Here is a 17,314-nt window from a genome sequence, read left to right as displayed (position 1 = left end):
GTTGTACGTATGTCTGGAGGCAAAAAGTTGGAGCACAGCAATAATATGAGGGCTCTCGGCCCGATGTGATGATGATGTTCCGGCCTCTCAAAGTCAGTGATATGTTTACGAGCCAGCCTCCACAGTGCCTCCCCGTACCGGGGAGTGGAATCGAACAAATATTGACTCGTCCTCATGCACAATCGACATTTGGCAATATTCCAACGATTCCATGGGCGTGAGGTGGCGTAGATAGGATGGGTGGTGATGGACCATTACGATGATGAGATCTCAATGCCGTTTTGTTGCCTCACTGTTGCGATGATGATGATGATGAGGGCCGTGATGTTGTCGGTGGAATTCGTAAATGTAATGGTTCCCTGTGGTTTGTTGGCAGGTAAGGATGGACGCGTGTAAATGAGGGCATATTTGGATGTTTGCTATCGCTTGACGCATTTGGGAGTACACGGGTATTCCACTCCACTGCTGTCGAAAGGCAAACAGTAAAACGGATGCCGGATGAATTTTCACACCTTCCACAGGGATGCCTTTCGGTGGCTCTGGGAAGATCTCGCATCCAGAGAAAAGTTTACTCCATTTCGTTGGAGTATTTGATTTGATTTTCATAAGTCCCGTCATCTCCCGTGGCAGGAATCTGCTCCTCTGCGTACATGGAGCGTCTGGAATGGATCGAACCAGGGTATCGAATTAACGTGCCATGCGTTTCCAGTGCGGTTGTGGGTTTTATCGAGCGTTTGATTAGTAAAATAAATATCGAACCATTTACCATCGTTTCGTCCTTTGCCTGCGAACTTCGCCCGATGGTCGTTCTTCTCGGTCTCGATATCTCCAGAGAGTGTCTGTGGTTTGATTGGCTTCATGTCCTTCGTGGTGTCTTCATGTCGCAACGGTGCGGTTGGGCAAGATGTGAAAGAGTGGAGGGTACTAAGTGTTGAGGTCAGCATTAAATTGAAACCCTCGGCGACTGTTGATGCTGGTGCCTGTACTGCAGAACCAAAATTGCCGATACGGATGGTTGGTTGGACACAAATCGATTTCATTTCCATTTTTTCCCTTCCATCGGGATCAAGAGTGTATCAAGAAATGCACAAAAAGGGATGTATTTTTCCACAAACAAAACAGCTGTGTCGGTAAAAGCTTCCGAATGATTTGGTTTTGCATGTTTCGAGAAAAGTGACACCAGGTTCGGAACTTGGGGATACATTGTGGAAGAAGAAAACGGTCGAGAGGATCGCTTAATGGTAGTCCAATCCATTGAATGGTGAGCATTTTGTAAGGGGGTAATAAGGCAATACATTGCCAGCTCCACGATTCCGCTCAATGTCCAATGACGTATCGAAAATGTCCGACCAAAAGAGTTGTACGAAAATGAAGATTTGTAGAGGAACATTGGAATATCCGTTTTTCCCTCGGACGATCCATACAAACCGATTTGCTTTCTTCATGTGACATACATTCATAATTGATGAGCGACCGGCTGGTGGTGACGTGTACTTTATGGTTTCTGGAGCGATATCTCGTACGTTCGCTGGCATTGCATTGATCTAATAATGTTTCAATGACAAACGATGGATTGCATAATTTATCCGCCCAGGTTTTGGGGAGGGTTAGTTTTTGACCATTCAAAGCGTACGTACGGCAGGGTTCGTTGTTTTCAATGGTCACGCAATTCTTTCATTAGCTGTGGAGTTTTTAAAACACGGATGTCTTGTACCGCATGTACTCATTAGTTTTATTGTGAATATTGGAAGAGTTGCACTTGTATCTGAAATTGTATATTAATTGGTGAAATCATGCACTGGATGGAACAGGATTCGTTACTCGTTTGTCATCCTCGCTAAGTAATGTTTGTCTTTTAGATATTTATATTTATAGGTTGTAAGCAAGGTCTGTGTAGGATAGTGGTCGAGTAATATAGAGCAATTTGACAAGTAGCCAAAAGTTCGTTACACGTGATTTGACGTTTGGACGCCCTTTTCCATTCAAATGTTTTGTGTGTAGTTGTGTTGATTGAACGTGTCGGTCATAGCAACAAGATTTTTAATGTTTTAGACTTGGTTGGATATTTGTGTTGCTGTTTTTCGGTTTTAGTCCGGAATATTTTAGTTGGCGATTGGTGTTAGGTATGATTGTTGTTGTTGTCAAATATTAGAGAGGTTTTGGACCTCCTGAGTCTCTTTCGCCTCTTGTGGTAATAGGGGGAAAAAAGTTTGAAAAGGAAAAAGGAAAGGATGTGCGATTGGTAATGTTTTAGATTTTGAGGAATCTCGAACCTAATTACCCAGGATGTGGCATATTATATAAAAATAGTAGAATCTGCACCTTGGGAAAAAGCAGGGTTGTTAAGGTAACCCAAACCTATTGCCATTAAGAGCCGACAGACTAGTGGTATAGTCGAATTCGCCCAATGTTAGGTATGATTGGTGTTCAAAGCAGCTGAGAAGACAGAGAATCGGATTTTGTAAAGCGAGCATTTAGCAACGAGTAAGTATGGCTCTTCACATATGAGGAAGAGGATGAGGCTCATCATATCTCCCGCTTCAACTCTTGGTTCAGAACACTAATAGGTGATGAACACACACCGCTTTATAATACCATCAACAGTTTGCTGTTTCAACTAAAGGCATTCAAAACGAAGGAAAACTCTAACGACCAAGCTAATTGTGAAACATCGCGACATAGTAAACAAGTAGGCTAGACGCAAGGAATCTTACACGGGCGACCAAACGTCAAATGAAATCCAAAATGGCGAACCTCTATGTTGGCTATTACTCGACCTCTACATCCTACACAGACCTTGGGTTGTAAGTATTTCCCACCCTTTTCATTTTACTGTGGGGAGAAAAAAAAATGTTCTGCTATCAAAACACGACTCAATCAAACATCAATATTTTTGTATTGCTTCTCCGCACAAAACAAAACACAAAAAAGCTGTTCACATGAGGGATCAGCAGCGATGTTCGCATGGAGCACCGACAAATAGACGGATCGTCCGTAAAATAAGGCAAACAAGTTGCAAGAACGAGCCGATGGTCAGAAAATTCAATCATAGATGGCTTAGTCGGTGTGTCCAACAGCGGACGCGGTCACATCAACATCGCCGCCGGGGATGGTTGGCATGGTTTCGGTAGTAAATCACATCAATTTGATCAGAATCGAGATGAAAAAGCATCACATGGTGAAACAAAAAAAGTGAATTACGTTTTTCTCTTCATAGCAAAACAAACGAGCATTTTGCGGTTAGGTGTGCAGGAGTTCGGTCGCAGGTTGTAATAGTTAGGTACAGAGTAGCGTAGAATAAAATAATGTTCCAACTAACAGCACTTTATATTTCATGGTGTTATCTCTGCTTCGTTCACAGGGTGTGCAAGGGTGTGTGATCCAGTAGTTCCAGCAAGCAAGCTGGCGAAACGGCCGAAACCGACCGTGGTCGGTGACGAAATGCTGGGCAAGCTGAAAATGGCGGACAAGCAGAAGTATTCGGCACAGGAAACGATACAGGTGAGAATAATTAATGGGTGGTGTATTAATTTAAACAAGCCAACGGTGACTAGAAGTTCAAACGGGGCCCTAGGTGGAGTGGCGGCGGCGTCAGAGCAATGGGGACACGTACACATAATAATCCTGTCATTCCCAAGCTATCATTTATCCCCCTTTTTTGCCACCGAGACAGACGAAAGTGTGGGGATCACCGGGGCAGAGGTGCTGCAGCCCGGATCAGGGATCTCTCTATTGAACCGGAGAATATTAAACAGCAAACAAATGGGGAAATGCCGGTGTGGGTCAATTTACAAATCACCTCATCATTAGGAAGAATGGAGAGCCGCTCGCTGGTGCTTATCATCCATCCTCCTTCTGTCAACAAACGACGTTGATGAAGGTTGACTGAGAATTGAAATTGTAAATTAATTATCCGAAAATGATTCATCCGATGCTTTCCATTCGGAGAGTTAGACAAAAAGAGAGGCGAGCAGGACTTTCCGCACCTTTCGATGTAGATGTGTTGAACACAGGGATAGAACATCATCCGTTTTGTCGGTGATTCGATTTTTCCTGAATGGCCGAATGGTATTATTGACATTACTGCAGGAAAGGTAATTTCGCCCTTGAGTGCATTTAATGGGGGATATAATTCCATATTTACTTTCCATAAGCTGTATCGAATCGTCGAAGGTTTATGGATTTTCGCTGCGCTGATAAAGTGTCTTTCCTGTCAGGGGGACCTTCGTACCGTCAGCAGAATACTGAGACAATATGCATGCGGAATTGCTGAATCTTTGCTGAGCGTTTCAGTTTAGAACTATTTCCATTTCCAAATGCAGGTATTCATGGCAACGAGAGGTGGTCAGATCAGGGCAAAGCATTATTGGAAAGCGTTATTTTTTTCGCCTTGAATGTTTTGTAACGGTCATTGCATACTTTTAGGCGCTTTTGTTGTGCAGGTTACAGCACGAATACGACTTTAGTATTATCTGCTGCATTTGTGCCACTAGAATAGCGTAAAATTGCATTTCCTATCAGCGAAAAATTCCTGATCTGTTGGTTTTTCATCTCGGTCGCTAGATACCTTCTGTGTGGCGACGATTCCCATAGCTAAACTAGCGAAAATAAAGCTCCACACCGCTACATCCGCTTTCGGTCTCCGTTTTCACCGTACGTTTAGTTACCGTCAGGTTCTAGCACAACTTCCAGCGGCCAGCAAACAAATCCTGGCTTGGTAGTGGGGGAATGAAAATTTATAGCCATGTCCCCAAAAGTTGATGCTTCTCGGGACTCGAGTTTCCGAAGCCGAATGTTTCTAGCGAGCCCGACTATTGGGTCCAGCATGGAAGAGTTCCACTTGACGGGTTTGTTTTTGTGGATGGTGTAAATTTGTCACTCAATCCCAACCCTTTCGGGAGGAAGACAGGCCGTGGGCTTCCTCGGTCGGTGGCATTGACATTCCGCAGCACGAAAACCTATTGATTGGAAGAGTTTGGTTTTTGTTTTGCACCGATTTTGGGGCCCATTTGTTTGTGGACACTCGTGTCGCGTTGAAGGTTTGTGGAATTTTTCGGTACTTACCGGGTGGGAGAGTTGTTAAAATAAATTGTGTCCCTTTTTTCTGGCCCCGTGGCACTCTTGGTCGACTGTTAATGGGCCGTTCAGTGAGATCGTTTTGCTATGGGCTGTCATTACCATTGGAGTGATGGGAATTCTTTAACAACCATTAGCATGAGTTGCTACAAATAAGGACTTGTTTGCTGTTGGGCGAGAAGCTTCGTTTGCGTAGGAAGAGTGTGGAAAATCACATAAATATCAGCGCCTTAAGAGTATTAGCCATTTCGGGCAAATATTTTGGGTACATAAATTCCACCATGCCATCCGGGCACCAAAAAATCGTAAATTTATAATAAAATATTCTCTGCCAATGTCATTTTCAATTTCAGCAAACCTTTCTCAAAAAATCATAGAAAGAAAACCATACTTATAGGCCATGTTTGTTTGGCATCCGGTTGACTTCAAAGCTTTGAGGATACGAAAAAAACCTAAGAAAAGCGCTCTGGGTCGGCAGCGATTATGAAAAGATTAAGCTCCATTTGACAGATGTGAATTTATGGCTCCCTTTCGTACGTCAACATAAAAGCGACACAGCAATGCGAAATATTGTTGCAATCTTGTACAGTTTCATTTGGCTCCAGGAGGACACAAAAGCAAACCAAAGCGACTGACGTTCGCAGGACGAGACGAAAAATGGTTTCCTTGCAACTTCCCTCCATGCACCGGCTCGGCCGTATGGTTTCTTTCAGTTTCCATTTGGCTCGAAGCGTTGCCGTTTGAGGTGACGAACGAACGGTTTTTTGTTCGTTTTTATCATCGCTCCTTCATATCCACCGGCTAAATGTCTGCTTGCGCTCACCTGAAGTTGACCCGACGGTGACTGCCGTGCGACAGTCACTAAGCCTGCACGGAGACGAATGATCTGGGCGACGGTGTTCGTTCTGAAATTTTTCTTTCCGGGCAGTCTTCATACGAGTGGTTTTTCCTTCCCACTCGGAGTAAGGTTTGTTTATACATTGAATTTAAATTGCCTTCATTGTCCTTTGGCCCAACAACCCGTGGTTCGGGGATGCGTTCGAGTGGTAGTGAGGAATGTTTTTCTATTTTCCCTATCCGACCGGTAGGCAGTGTTCGGGGTGTAGGTGGAATATGCCAAATTCCGTGTATCGCATTCCAGGCATGTAACTGGCTAAACGATGAACCAAAAAGAAAAAAAACCCTCTCCATAACCGATTCCAATGCGTCTTTTTTTTTTTCTACGGGAAAATGGGCAGCGAGGAAAGTGAAAATTTCAAGCCAATATTTCATCGTTTCGTATCGTACGTTTGAGGGAAAACTTCCTTCGGGCAACAATTCACCTCCGCTCCTGATGCTCTGCAGGGAAGGGGGGAAGCATGGAAATAAATAAATTAGCTACATATATTATGCATTTATGTGGAAAACAGTGAAAGGGACCGACTGCTGACTTTCCCCTGCTTGGGGTTTAGGATTTCCAGGATGATGATTACCTCCCCGGTTCTCTTGCTCTTCAGCACGCAAACTGATCCAAAAGGGTGGTATGCAAAATCTGTCAGTGAGAAATATCGGCTTTTCCGGGGAGTTAGTCCACGATTACTCGGTCCGTGTTGGCAGCGGTTATGGTGACAGAAAGAAATCATGGCGTGTCGGTCAGGTCTTGATCCTTTTTGTCACCGCTTCGGTGTGATGAAGAAAGGATGAATGAAGCAGTGTTGCTTCCATTGCCGCCCCGTAGGATTTACGCAGAAAAGTGGATTTAAATACAAATGTGGAGCTTTTTTTTTTCGTTTGGAGTTTGAAAGCGTAGAACATGGATGTATGTTGTTCGAATGAGGATTGCTCATCCTAAGCGCATTACCAAAACAGAATCATGGAGTCGAAACACGATCGATTTTGTCTTAGTTTCAATCTGGCTGAGGGTTACAATTCTGATTGTACTTTTGCTGACATTATGAAGTAAATTTTTCTGCAAAGATTTCTGTTCTCTTACTATCATAGTTTAAGCTTCGACAAGTCCAGAACAAGTAAAAATTTTTGTTAAAAATAATAAAAAAATTTATCAAAAATCAAATAATTTTCATACATTTCAATTGTATTTTTTGTAAATGCTTCGGTAAAATAATGCTTTTGTAAATGTTTCTATTAACTTAATAATTCCATCTGTTAAGTTCGTCACCCGGGGCAAATCAGCTCCATTTCTCAAAACTTTAAGCATGAGCAACTTCTTCGCTTCACTGGAAATGATCCAGTTACGATGACGCGGATGTGTTGATCGTGTTCTGTTGTGAAATTGCCCTTTTCTTTAAATGCAATGTGACAATAGAATGGAAAAGCTGTAAGACACGAAAACGAGTCCCCAGCTTACCGCGTTTTGGGGTTTTTTGGCACCTACACTTCTTCCGGCAAGCGTTACTTGTTACTCATCTCGCCTTGGGGGTGGAGGAATGAGGGCCAAAAATTGAAGCAAAAGAAAACATGCAGCATTATTCAACGTCCATAAAATTTGCATAGTAATGAAGTTTAAAATTTTGAGCAACAAACGGTTCGCATGCAGAGAGCGATAGAGAGAGAGAGAGAGTTCGCAGGAAGGGAAGCATTTTCCAGCAGGCAGGAAGGTGTTTGGTTACGATGTTAGCTTTTGTTACCGGAAGATGTAATGCCCGGCCGTCGATTGGATCATCTTTTTTTACGGAAACGGGGAAAAAGTGTAAACAAATTTGTGCAGGCGAAGTAGAACCGTCTGTAATCTTGCTTGACGATTATTTCCACCAGTGTTCTCGGTGGATGATTGTCATCAATAAGAAATTATGAAGTTGCTTTCCCCCGTTGAACGATTGCGAGTGCAAAGGATGACGCCAGCCAAGGTGGGTTCTTTGTATAATGGTGCAACCTTGGCTTAGTTCGTTTGTCGTTTGTGACGTTCCCCAAAGGTCCTGCGTTCGTTCTTCGCCGGGATGCGCAAACGGTAAATTAATGCTAATCACTCCCAGTGGGAACCACTGAGTTGAGAATGGTGTACTGTGCAAGGGACATTTCCTTGATACGGGTCCCAAAATCTGGTGCTGCAAAAGTATGAGAGGTACAGAGATTAGTCCCAAAACATTGCGTCCATTATCGTGCCTTTAGGTGTTTTAAGTAAGGATCAAAGCTCACATCCCCTTTTTGGTGCTGAAAGGTTAATATATTACGTCGGTAGTGGGGTCAAGTTGCGATCCCTTCGAAGGTCCTCAGGTGGACCAGATGAGCCGAGGTTTTGCTAATGGATTCCTAAAATAAACTGCTGTTAATTGTTGTGTGTACTGGTTAGTTTCCTGTCCCTTAGTTCTGTTGAGGAATAATTGAACATTAGTATTTTTTTTATTCTAGCTTTTCGTAAAGTTACGTGTATTCAAAATTGCGTAAAAAAGGATTTAAAGAATCTTCTATAACCGCTGAAGATATTTTGTACCGTAAATTGCATACTGTAGAAAGTATGACAGAATATGAGCCTTAAATTATGCAATCTGCATGACAAATGATGATTTTGTTCATTTTTTCCCTGTAAAATTTATGCTTGGAATGGAATTTAACAAAAGATAATTCAATTCAAATGTTCAGACTTCAAGTTCAGCGAATTTTGTAAACTTCCTGCATGATACATTAGTATTCCTTATTGAATAATGTTTCCAACGGTGAAGTTCTTAATCAACCCTACCGTTACGAAACAAATAATAAAACATACCACGCTCTCGTGCCCGCCCTGTTTCGCCCTTTCTACACGTTTGGACTGTGTTTCTAATCTTAAGCAAACAGCTCTTGATTACGCATATCGTGATTACAATTAATTACGCCCTTCCCACTAATGACTAAATTGCTCCAAACGCAATCGGTTTTCCCTCGGTGTGGAAATGATTCTCCCGAGCACTTTTTGGGGAGCTGGAAGGATAAATGGATGTTGGGTGTTGCATCAACAGCAGCAGCTCGGGATACGTGTTGTATCCGTTACGGGTACACAACGGCGCCTCCAATTTGTGACAACGTCAGCGAACCACGTCAGCCCGTTTACCATCGCGTTTCGCATTAGCGTGGAACCGGAACCGGGAAGGCTTGTTCGTCACGAGCCTTTTACTCCGCAGAGCCACCGTTTTGCTTTCATCGAGATAAGCAATTCACCTCAATTGCTTATCTTTCACTTCGGCTTTGCGTCTGCAGGACTCGAAGGTATGTTTGTAGCGTGACGTGAAGCCAGCATTGGGCAATCCCCACCATCGACAGACACACGTGCACTTGAGTCGGGCTTACCACTTTTGTAATTGAATTAAAAGATGTAATCTCTTTCCGCTCGTTTGTTTGCGGGGTTGGTTGTGTTTGTTAACTCGGTTGAAGTTTTACATGAATCTTGTCCCTTTTCTTGGCATAACTTTATAGTCTTTCCTGCTTCCCGATTCCCTTGAAACCGGAAAGGCAAATTGCACAGACAGTCGCATTTTAGCTCATTTTCATTGAGACGTCAGTGTGTTACGGTGAGCTGCAGTTAGCAAAGGGCAGTACTTTTCCCACTTTTCCATTGGAAAGTTTTTGTGTTTTTCCGAGCGTCCTTTTTTTTTGTGGAAGTACATTTAAAGTCACTTTTCGTTGGGTAATTCCCGTGAAAGCGAAGAAGAGCGTCTTCTCTCTTTTTTGGGCTGGTAACGCGTGGCACGAAAGGTGGTGGGGAGATGTTGCCTTCCAAAGTTCGGTTGTAAATCGGCAACCAGTCCCAAAAACCACAAACGCATAAGCAAAGTCAGTCGGTTGGTGAGGGTGTGAATGAGAAGGAGGAAGCTCAGGGGGTGTTCAGTTGTTTGGTAAGTAATGCCACATTGGGTGCAGAACCTGCGTGAGACGTAGAAGTGCCCCGACAAGGACACATTTCGGGAGGAACTAATTTATTTCTGCCACGGAGAAGGTCCTTTGGAACACCCCAACAAGTCTTCGAGAGTTCTTGGTGGCACTGAAGAAACGCAAATGAGAACTTGCTTAGTTGTGCTTAGGTGTTTTAAGACAGATGGGACTGTCTTTCTGTAGGTCGCATTCCTACGGTTGCATAATATCGAAATAATGACTTCATGTACTTCTTGGTACGGTTGGGTTCCTTTTGAGGACACTTTTTAGTCTTGTCCCGCAAGAGGTTGCTTGCAAAGTGTTTTATCATTAGAGTGTGAAAATTCTGGTAGAGAGAAGATGGCAATTCGGCAAAGGCAAGTTAGTTTGCCAATGGAGGTTTAGTTGAAGAACATCTTAAAAGCAACTATTATTAGCTAAAGGAGCACTCTTCGCGCTTTGCCCTAAAACGCAGGTGTTTCTTAAAGCACATAAAACAAGTGGAAGGGACTAATTTCTATTGTGAGAGTGACACTGGTGTATGTATTACAGCGTACACATATTTATCATCAAAAACGCTAAAAAACCCGAGAACCTTTTCAACGCTCTCACACCGTCCCTTTTTCCGTGGAACTTCTGGTACAGCGTTTTCGGGGGGCCCACGCGGCACAACGACGAATCATAATAAAATAATTGCGAACATCCTTTTTCACGCTTGTTCCATTCAGAGAAACAACTCCTGTGAAGATAGGGAGCGTATGATGCTTCGGATACAAAAGCACTCCACCTCAAATGAGCTCCTCTCACTCACTTAACAGAAGGAAAAAGGGTTTTTTTAGGTTAGGTGTTTCCTGTTTTTGGCCCACCTTCATCCCTAGAGAGTACAAAGTCGGTAGAAAATTATGGGAAATATGAGTCGCACGGGCACGGATATGCTAAGGGGGGTTTTTTGGCAATGGTTAGGATACACCCATCCTCACCACTCAGCCAATTTTCCATCGTCGGTCCTTTAAAGCCGTGAAAAGGTTAGATTGTCCTTGCGTCAAAGCGTTACGGTTCAGGGGTAACTGTAGAAGGAAAAACGATGTTTCGCGTGCTGTTTTTTTTTGTTTGGTTGTTATTTTGCTCGACATATCCTTTTATTGAGTGGAAAGTGTACGAGCGCAACAACTCGTAGTTGAGACAAAAACAGCGTCGCTAGTGAACCGGAAAAGTGGCAAATTCGAGGCTCGATATTCACCGGTGTGCACACTTTCTCACTCTTCTCACCCGGCGCACTCGACTAGCAAGAGGATGAGCGGTGTGTTTCATGTTTCGGTTTGGTAATAAAAAAGTACCGATCGGTGTTTTAGAGTTGCTGCGAATTGGAGTTTGTTTTGGGTTGCATTTACGTACAGTACGCTTGCCTGGCTGGGGTGCACATTTGCGCTTGATCATACACACACAACACAGAAAGAGAAATTGTACATTTTTTGAGCAGATATATATAAAAAAAGCACCACATCCTAAAGTCACGTCGATATTGAGGGCACACGTGGTGCAGTACGGGAAGCAGCGCGGGGATCAACACCAGTTTTAATTAAACCCGAGTGTTAGCACTCATATTTGGGTTATGTACGGGATATTATGAACAAAGTTTCACTTGCTTATGCCATTTAGCAGGAAAGCTTTTTGGGTAAAAGTGTGGCACACGAATAAAAGCGAGTAACAGCGGGAGCGAGTTGAAACTAATTTGTGCGGATTAAAGTTAAAGGGCTTAATGAACAGTTTAACACATGGGTTCCCATCGACCCATAGATGTGGAAGAAACACAAAAAAATTAATTGATTAAAAAATGTGTGCTTGTGTTTTATTTATTTTGAGTGTTGTAAAAGTTTTACATTCATTTTATTGCATGTAGCATAAGAAGCCAGTGTGCAGTAAAGTGAGATTACTATTTTATTAATTCTACTGAACAGTATAAAGCATCGTTTTAACCTTCAAGTAGGCAACCGGATACCCGGGTATTTTTTTTTCAACTTTAAACTGCAATTGCTTTTGATTCATTGCTTGTATTGACCTGAAAATTTTTGTAGTCTTCCAACTTTTTATATCCGATTTTTTGATGTATAAATTGTAATTTTCAACAAACAGTATGTATTTTATTTTGATTTATTTTAAACTTTACTACGTAAGTTGGCAACCAGCATACCCCCGGGTATTCCATACATTTTGTATGGAACATGACGTTTCTCTTCTTCTTTTTTTCATATTGTGCTTATTTTCTAGTCAAATTCAATCGATTTAAAATTTGAAATGGATCGTTAGATTAATCATAACATAGAACTACATAATTAATGAATGAAATAGATTTTAGATACGCGCAAGCAACAAAAAGTCTAGAATAAATGAATAAATTGTAAATAAATACATACATAAAATTAAACGTATATAGACAATGATTATGCTGAATGTGGCGAAATTGTGGACAATAGATAGTAATACAACGCATTTCCTGTTTCTTGTTTCTTTTTTATATTGTAATATGTGTGATATAAAAAAATGTATATAATATTGCATTACAGTTCTATATTCATTTAACGTTCCGATTTACAAAGATTTGCAAGAATATAAATGTATAGAAAGCATTGTTTACCTACGAAAACCGTTAATTGTATACGTCAAAACGTATGGAATACCCGGGTATGCCGGTTGCCAACTTACGTGTGTAAATTTGGTTGACAACTCTACGGTTAAGGCTTTTGGACTTGAGTTAGCCAGTTGACTATTAGGAGAATTAGGAGATTGTTCAGAACGTATTCTCATAGGGGATGTTTCTATTGAAATAAATGCTTAGTTCATTTTTATTTCACTAAATAACAATCCAAGACAGACGTTTTCGAGAATTCATTTGTTATGTCGATTGATATGGCACCGTTCCCAAGAGGAAAGAATGTATTTTTTCACTCAGTACCTTTCTCCTCAGTAACCTCTATCACATCTGTACGACCGTGTACAAATTCTCGACTGTAGCATAATCCCAAAATATTTGATCACTACAATAAATAATGCGCACTTCGAACTGCACCTTCTGGTTGGGTGCGATAAAATATTAACCATTGACAGAGTACATCGTTTGCAAAACAGGTTGATCTCTTACTCTCAACGTGGGCTAGTTTAGCAGCGAGCAGTTTGGAGAATTTATCGTCTCAACTGTCTGCCCCACCAGCAGTCAGTTTGCGCTGAAGAGTAGTTGGTCGTGAAGCTATTATAAATTATTCAAAATAGTGAGTGGAGGAAAAAATCGCTTTCTGTGTCGAGCAACAAGAGTCGAGAGTGTTTTTTTTTTGCGTCTTCCTGCCCACTAACCGGAGTAATGCAAATTCGATTATCCGTCGTGGGAAAATGCTCGATCGGTTAGCCGGTTGAATGGCGAAAATCACTTTTCCCTTCCTTTTCTCTCTTCCATTTCCAAGCAAACGGCAAAAAGCATGTATCTTCGTGTCTTGAGGGATTGATGTGGTGAAGATGAGGATGTGGTTTTTTTTCATCTTTTCACTTTCAAGTTTTCATTTTCTTCCAAGCACTCTCTATTTATTCCTTTCCTTCAGAACCTTGCGGTGAGTCAAAATAAATAAATTTAGCAATTCATCATAAATCTTGACCAAACAAAACACCAAACGAGGGATGCTTTTGATGATTAAGAGGAGGCACAAGCATAAGGGAGCGATGGTTTTTTTTCCTAAGAAAATTGGAAGTGTTTTGAAAATGGGGGAGAAGGAAATACCGTGACTAGGATGACTGGAAGCGATAATGTGGGTAAAGCCACAGAAATGAAGCGGAATAAAAGGTGGAAAATCATTTTTGAAAAAAATCACAAAAAAGTTGAAAAAGGACCAGTACAGGAGCATAAAATTGTAATGATGTTTTGCTGGTAATGTAGCGGATGCTTTTTTTTATTATATTTTTGTGTAAAATATCGTTCTCCATTACAGTTTTTCGGTCCAGAATTGTAATGGAGAAAAATGACTCCATGCTGTTGGGCAGTTGGGGCACTCAACCGCCAGCTAACCGTGGGGATGATGGTTTTTAATGGCAAAATGTAATCTGACCGTGGAGCAGAGCGGGAGCGTAAATTAAGAGGAAATTAATCATGAGTTAATTTTACCTCAAGAATGTACATTTTTCGATGGTGTAGTTTGTACAAGTGCTATGTTACTTAAATGTTTTATAGACTATAGGAGGGAGAAGGAGTGTTTTTTTTTTGGTTTCGTGTGTGATTAATAGCTGCCAAAAGCTCAAGCTGCTTCTCCGTGGCTGGTAAATGTTTGATGAAGTTTTGATTTAAAATTATAAAACATTCAGGTGCAAAAGTTCAAAGGCTTGCCTTAGCTTTTTGGAGGTAGATTCGCTTGCACGCTTCCGCTACAGAACTTCATCATCAAAAGGGTACCTTCCTGGGAGAAAATTCAATTTTACACCACCGAACCACGAGCCAGTCTATGCAGTTGTGCGCTTTGCTGTGCGGTGCACAGGATGAAACATTTCGTTTGATTTTGGGAACGAGTTTTTGAATGCCCGCGAGGGATGGAAAGCGTTGAATAGTGGTGATAAAGTTTGTATCAGTAGCCCCGAGGGAGCCATGCACTTGACAAAGGCACCCTGGCACAAAGTGTCTTGTTTGGAAGCTTTCACTGCTTTCCGTCTCGTCGGAGCAATGATCGAGTGATTTAGCTACTGGGAGAGTCACGATCAGTATGTCTGGTGTTGTTCATTTCAGCACATTGTGGTATGCCACATAAAGCCAACAACTAGCTTATTTTAGCTTTTGTTCCTAAGTTCCCAGGAGTAAAGCTTTATTAAACTGTCAAACACCACCGTATAAAGGCTGCTTTGTTAAGTGTATTGCATACCTTCAGGATCATTCTATGAGAAAACCAAATGTGCTCTCATTTAAACCTTAACAAGAGGTGTCACCTGGGTTCATTCACTCTTACCAGCATGGAAGGAAAATCCCAATCGATTGAATCCGAAGCACACTTGACACTGGTCGTTACCGGGCAAGTGATTTGTAACGCTGCTGGTCTCTCGTACACACGGTCCGACGGTCCTAGATCTTTCATAAAGACTTGCACGGTTTTAATTGATACGATTGCATCGCTCTCCTGCAGTGCTTCCCATTCAATCGGTGCTCTTGAAGCATAATCTACTTAATGTCCGTCAATATTTCTCCTACTCGAAGCGTCCCCGAGTTGCCAAACGTGGACGACGAGATTTTTGCATACCCCGCTTTACAAAAAGCTACAAATGCAACAAGAGTGAAAAAGAGGATAATACGAGATAGCCCTCCATCCCCACTGGGACGTTACTTTGTATCCAAAGTTCGCGTGCGCTGAGCTGGATGCCTTTTCCGGCACCAACTTATTGGTGTGTGTCTGCTGCAGCTTGCGGTGAAGAAGTGAGCCTGTAATTTACTTTATTTTGCAATTGAAATTTATGAACGAGAGGAGGATTTTTGTGGTGTGTTACGGACGGATTCGCTTAGCTCGAAGGACACGCTGTGGTGTGGTGGCCGATGTTTGAAGTGGTCCGTATTTCATGCTGATGATGCAGTGAGTCTTTCTCGGTACCGGGTGTCTTGTCGGGTTGTGCACTCTGGAGCATTTGTAAAGCAAGGCTGCATGAGATTTAATTAGGTGGAAAATTTATTGAAATGCTGCTGCAGATGTCCTTCTGATTGGAGCGTGAGTGCGAGCGAGTGAGTGGAATTTATGAGGTCACTTGTAAATGTGACGATGAAACTGAGCATCATTTCTGCAGATGAGTGTCAAATAGAGTCATGGGGTTTTTGTGCAGTTTAATAGATTTTCTGCAACTTTGTATCAGTATAGTGTAGGGGTTTACATTTTTTGTGTTACAAATTGCATACATTTAGGCTAAGGAGATTAAAGCACTTAATTTACAAATACGCCATAAGTTATGCAATTTTCATGACAAACAAGTTCTAATCCATAAGATTTACCAATCCTATTTCTTTAAATTCTTTAAAAACTCAGAAAATTCACCGTTCTGTAGTAAAAACAACAGAAAGATTACAAACTGTACACTAATTATAAGCTGATTAAGCTAACAAGAGCGTTGGAATTTACCAGCTGGGACCATTAATTTTTGTTACGGAAAGGATTTCGCCAATGATAAATGGCTTAGATTGTTTCTTGGATAATAGCAATTGTAATTGTACTTACAGAATATCCTTTCTTCGATAACGCTCATGAATAGCAGAGAGGTCAACAAAAAAAAAACCCACCAAAAGTTGGCCCATTTTTCCGCATCGGCAGGTGCAATGGCGTGAATGACTGCTATGGCTACCTACCCCAGCAATGAAAACAAAGACATGGTTTAGTATTCATCCCGTGCGCTCGCTTCCTTGTCCCCCTGAGTATGTTCGCCAACACTTAATTGGTCTCGGACGAGATGGAACTCGGAAAAGCGAGAAGGTGGTTATATTTCTTTTATTACATTTGGTGCGTCCGTTTTGTTGATTATCCTGGTTTGCTGCTCCCTCGTCGATCGAAGGGTGACGAGTGTAATGCGAACACCAGTGAAAACGCTTCCCTTGCTCCATCATGCATAATTAATTAAATAATTAAGACCTTTTGGGGGTTTTGGGGAACAAGACTGACTGGCAGGAGTGCGAGAGAGCTTCATTTTCTTTTCAGTGTTTTAATTTATGTTGATGCAAGCTACTACTGGACGGGAATATAGGATAAAGGAAGATATAAGCATGATGTTTTTCGTGAAATGATTGAGCTTCCATGGTTATAGCCTGAGCTAGATGGAGATCATTTGGGGTAAACATGCGTACGAGTTTTAATATCCCATAGAAAAGCGAATTATTCGATCTGCATTGCGATGTATCTCTGAACTTCTAAACATGTTCCATGCTTCAATCCCCGCTTGTCATGTGTGGTTTAAGTCTAGACTAAGCAGCATAATAGAACAACAGCAAGGAAACAGGAAAAGGAAAATCCGATGAAATTATTGTCAGCAATTTCCCAAGAACGCTGGAAGCAGAATTAAGTAGTTGTAAATTGAAATGTTTACCACCAGTTTGCTGTTGAAAATCTTGCTCCGGTAGACCTTTACCCTCCACATTCAAATATGATTTGCCCAAAATTATAACACTCCCGAGAGAAGTATGGTAGCATTGCAGTCGGTTTCTACCCACCCGTCAAATCCAATAACCGCAACGGACTAGGGAAATGGTCACGCAGTCGACGGCTTTTCCTGTGCCCGGCCCTGTGGCCACGGCTGGGGTTTAAATATTTTTCATTCCACTTAAGAGGATCCCGTAAATTGTGCTCATCGTGCTTCATGCGAATGTAGTGTAAGGGCTGCGAGTGAGCTTCAGCTCGGTACCGCACGGTTACATTCT

The 17,314-nt window shown here is 41.9% G+C and overlaps 1 protein-coding gene across 1 annotated transcript in view; it reads left to right on the top strand.

The window, feature by feature from the left end:
- Positions 1-17,314, top strand: part of LOC128304892 (protein sickie) — a 294,004-nt gene that overhangs the window by 14,237 nt on the left and 262,453 nt on the right. Inside the window, exon 2 of the mRNA XM_053042134.1 lies at positions 3,362-3,501. Coding sequence (XP_052898094.1) covers positions 3,442-3,501 — 60 coding nt within the window. The 5' untranslated portion in view covers positions 3,362-3,441. The remainder of the gene's footprint in view (positions 1-3,361; positions 3,502-17,314) is intronic.

The sequence above is a fragment of the Anopheles moucheti genome, chromosome 3 (genome assembly GCF_943734755.1).
Source record: "Anopheles moucheti chromosome 3, idAnoMoucSN_F20_07, whole genome shotgun sequence".
Classification (NCBI taxonomy): Eukaryota; Metazoa; Arthropoda; class Insecta; order Diptera; family Culicidae; genus Anopheles; species Anopheles moucheti.
This window is presented reverse-complemented; position numbering and strand designations above follow the sequence as displayed.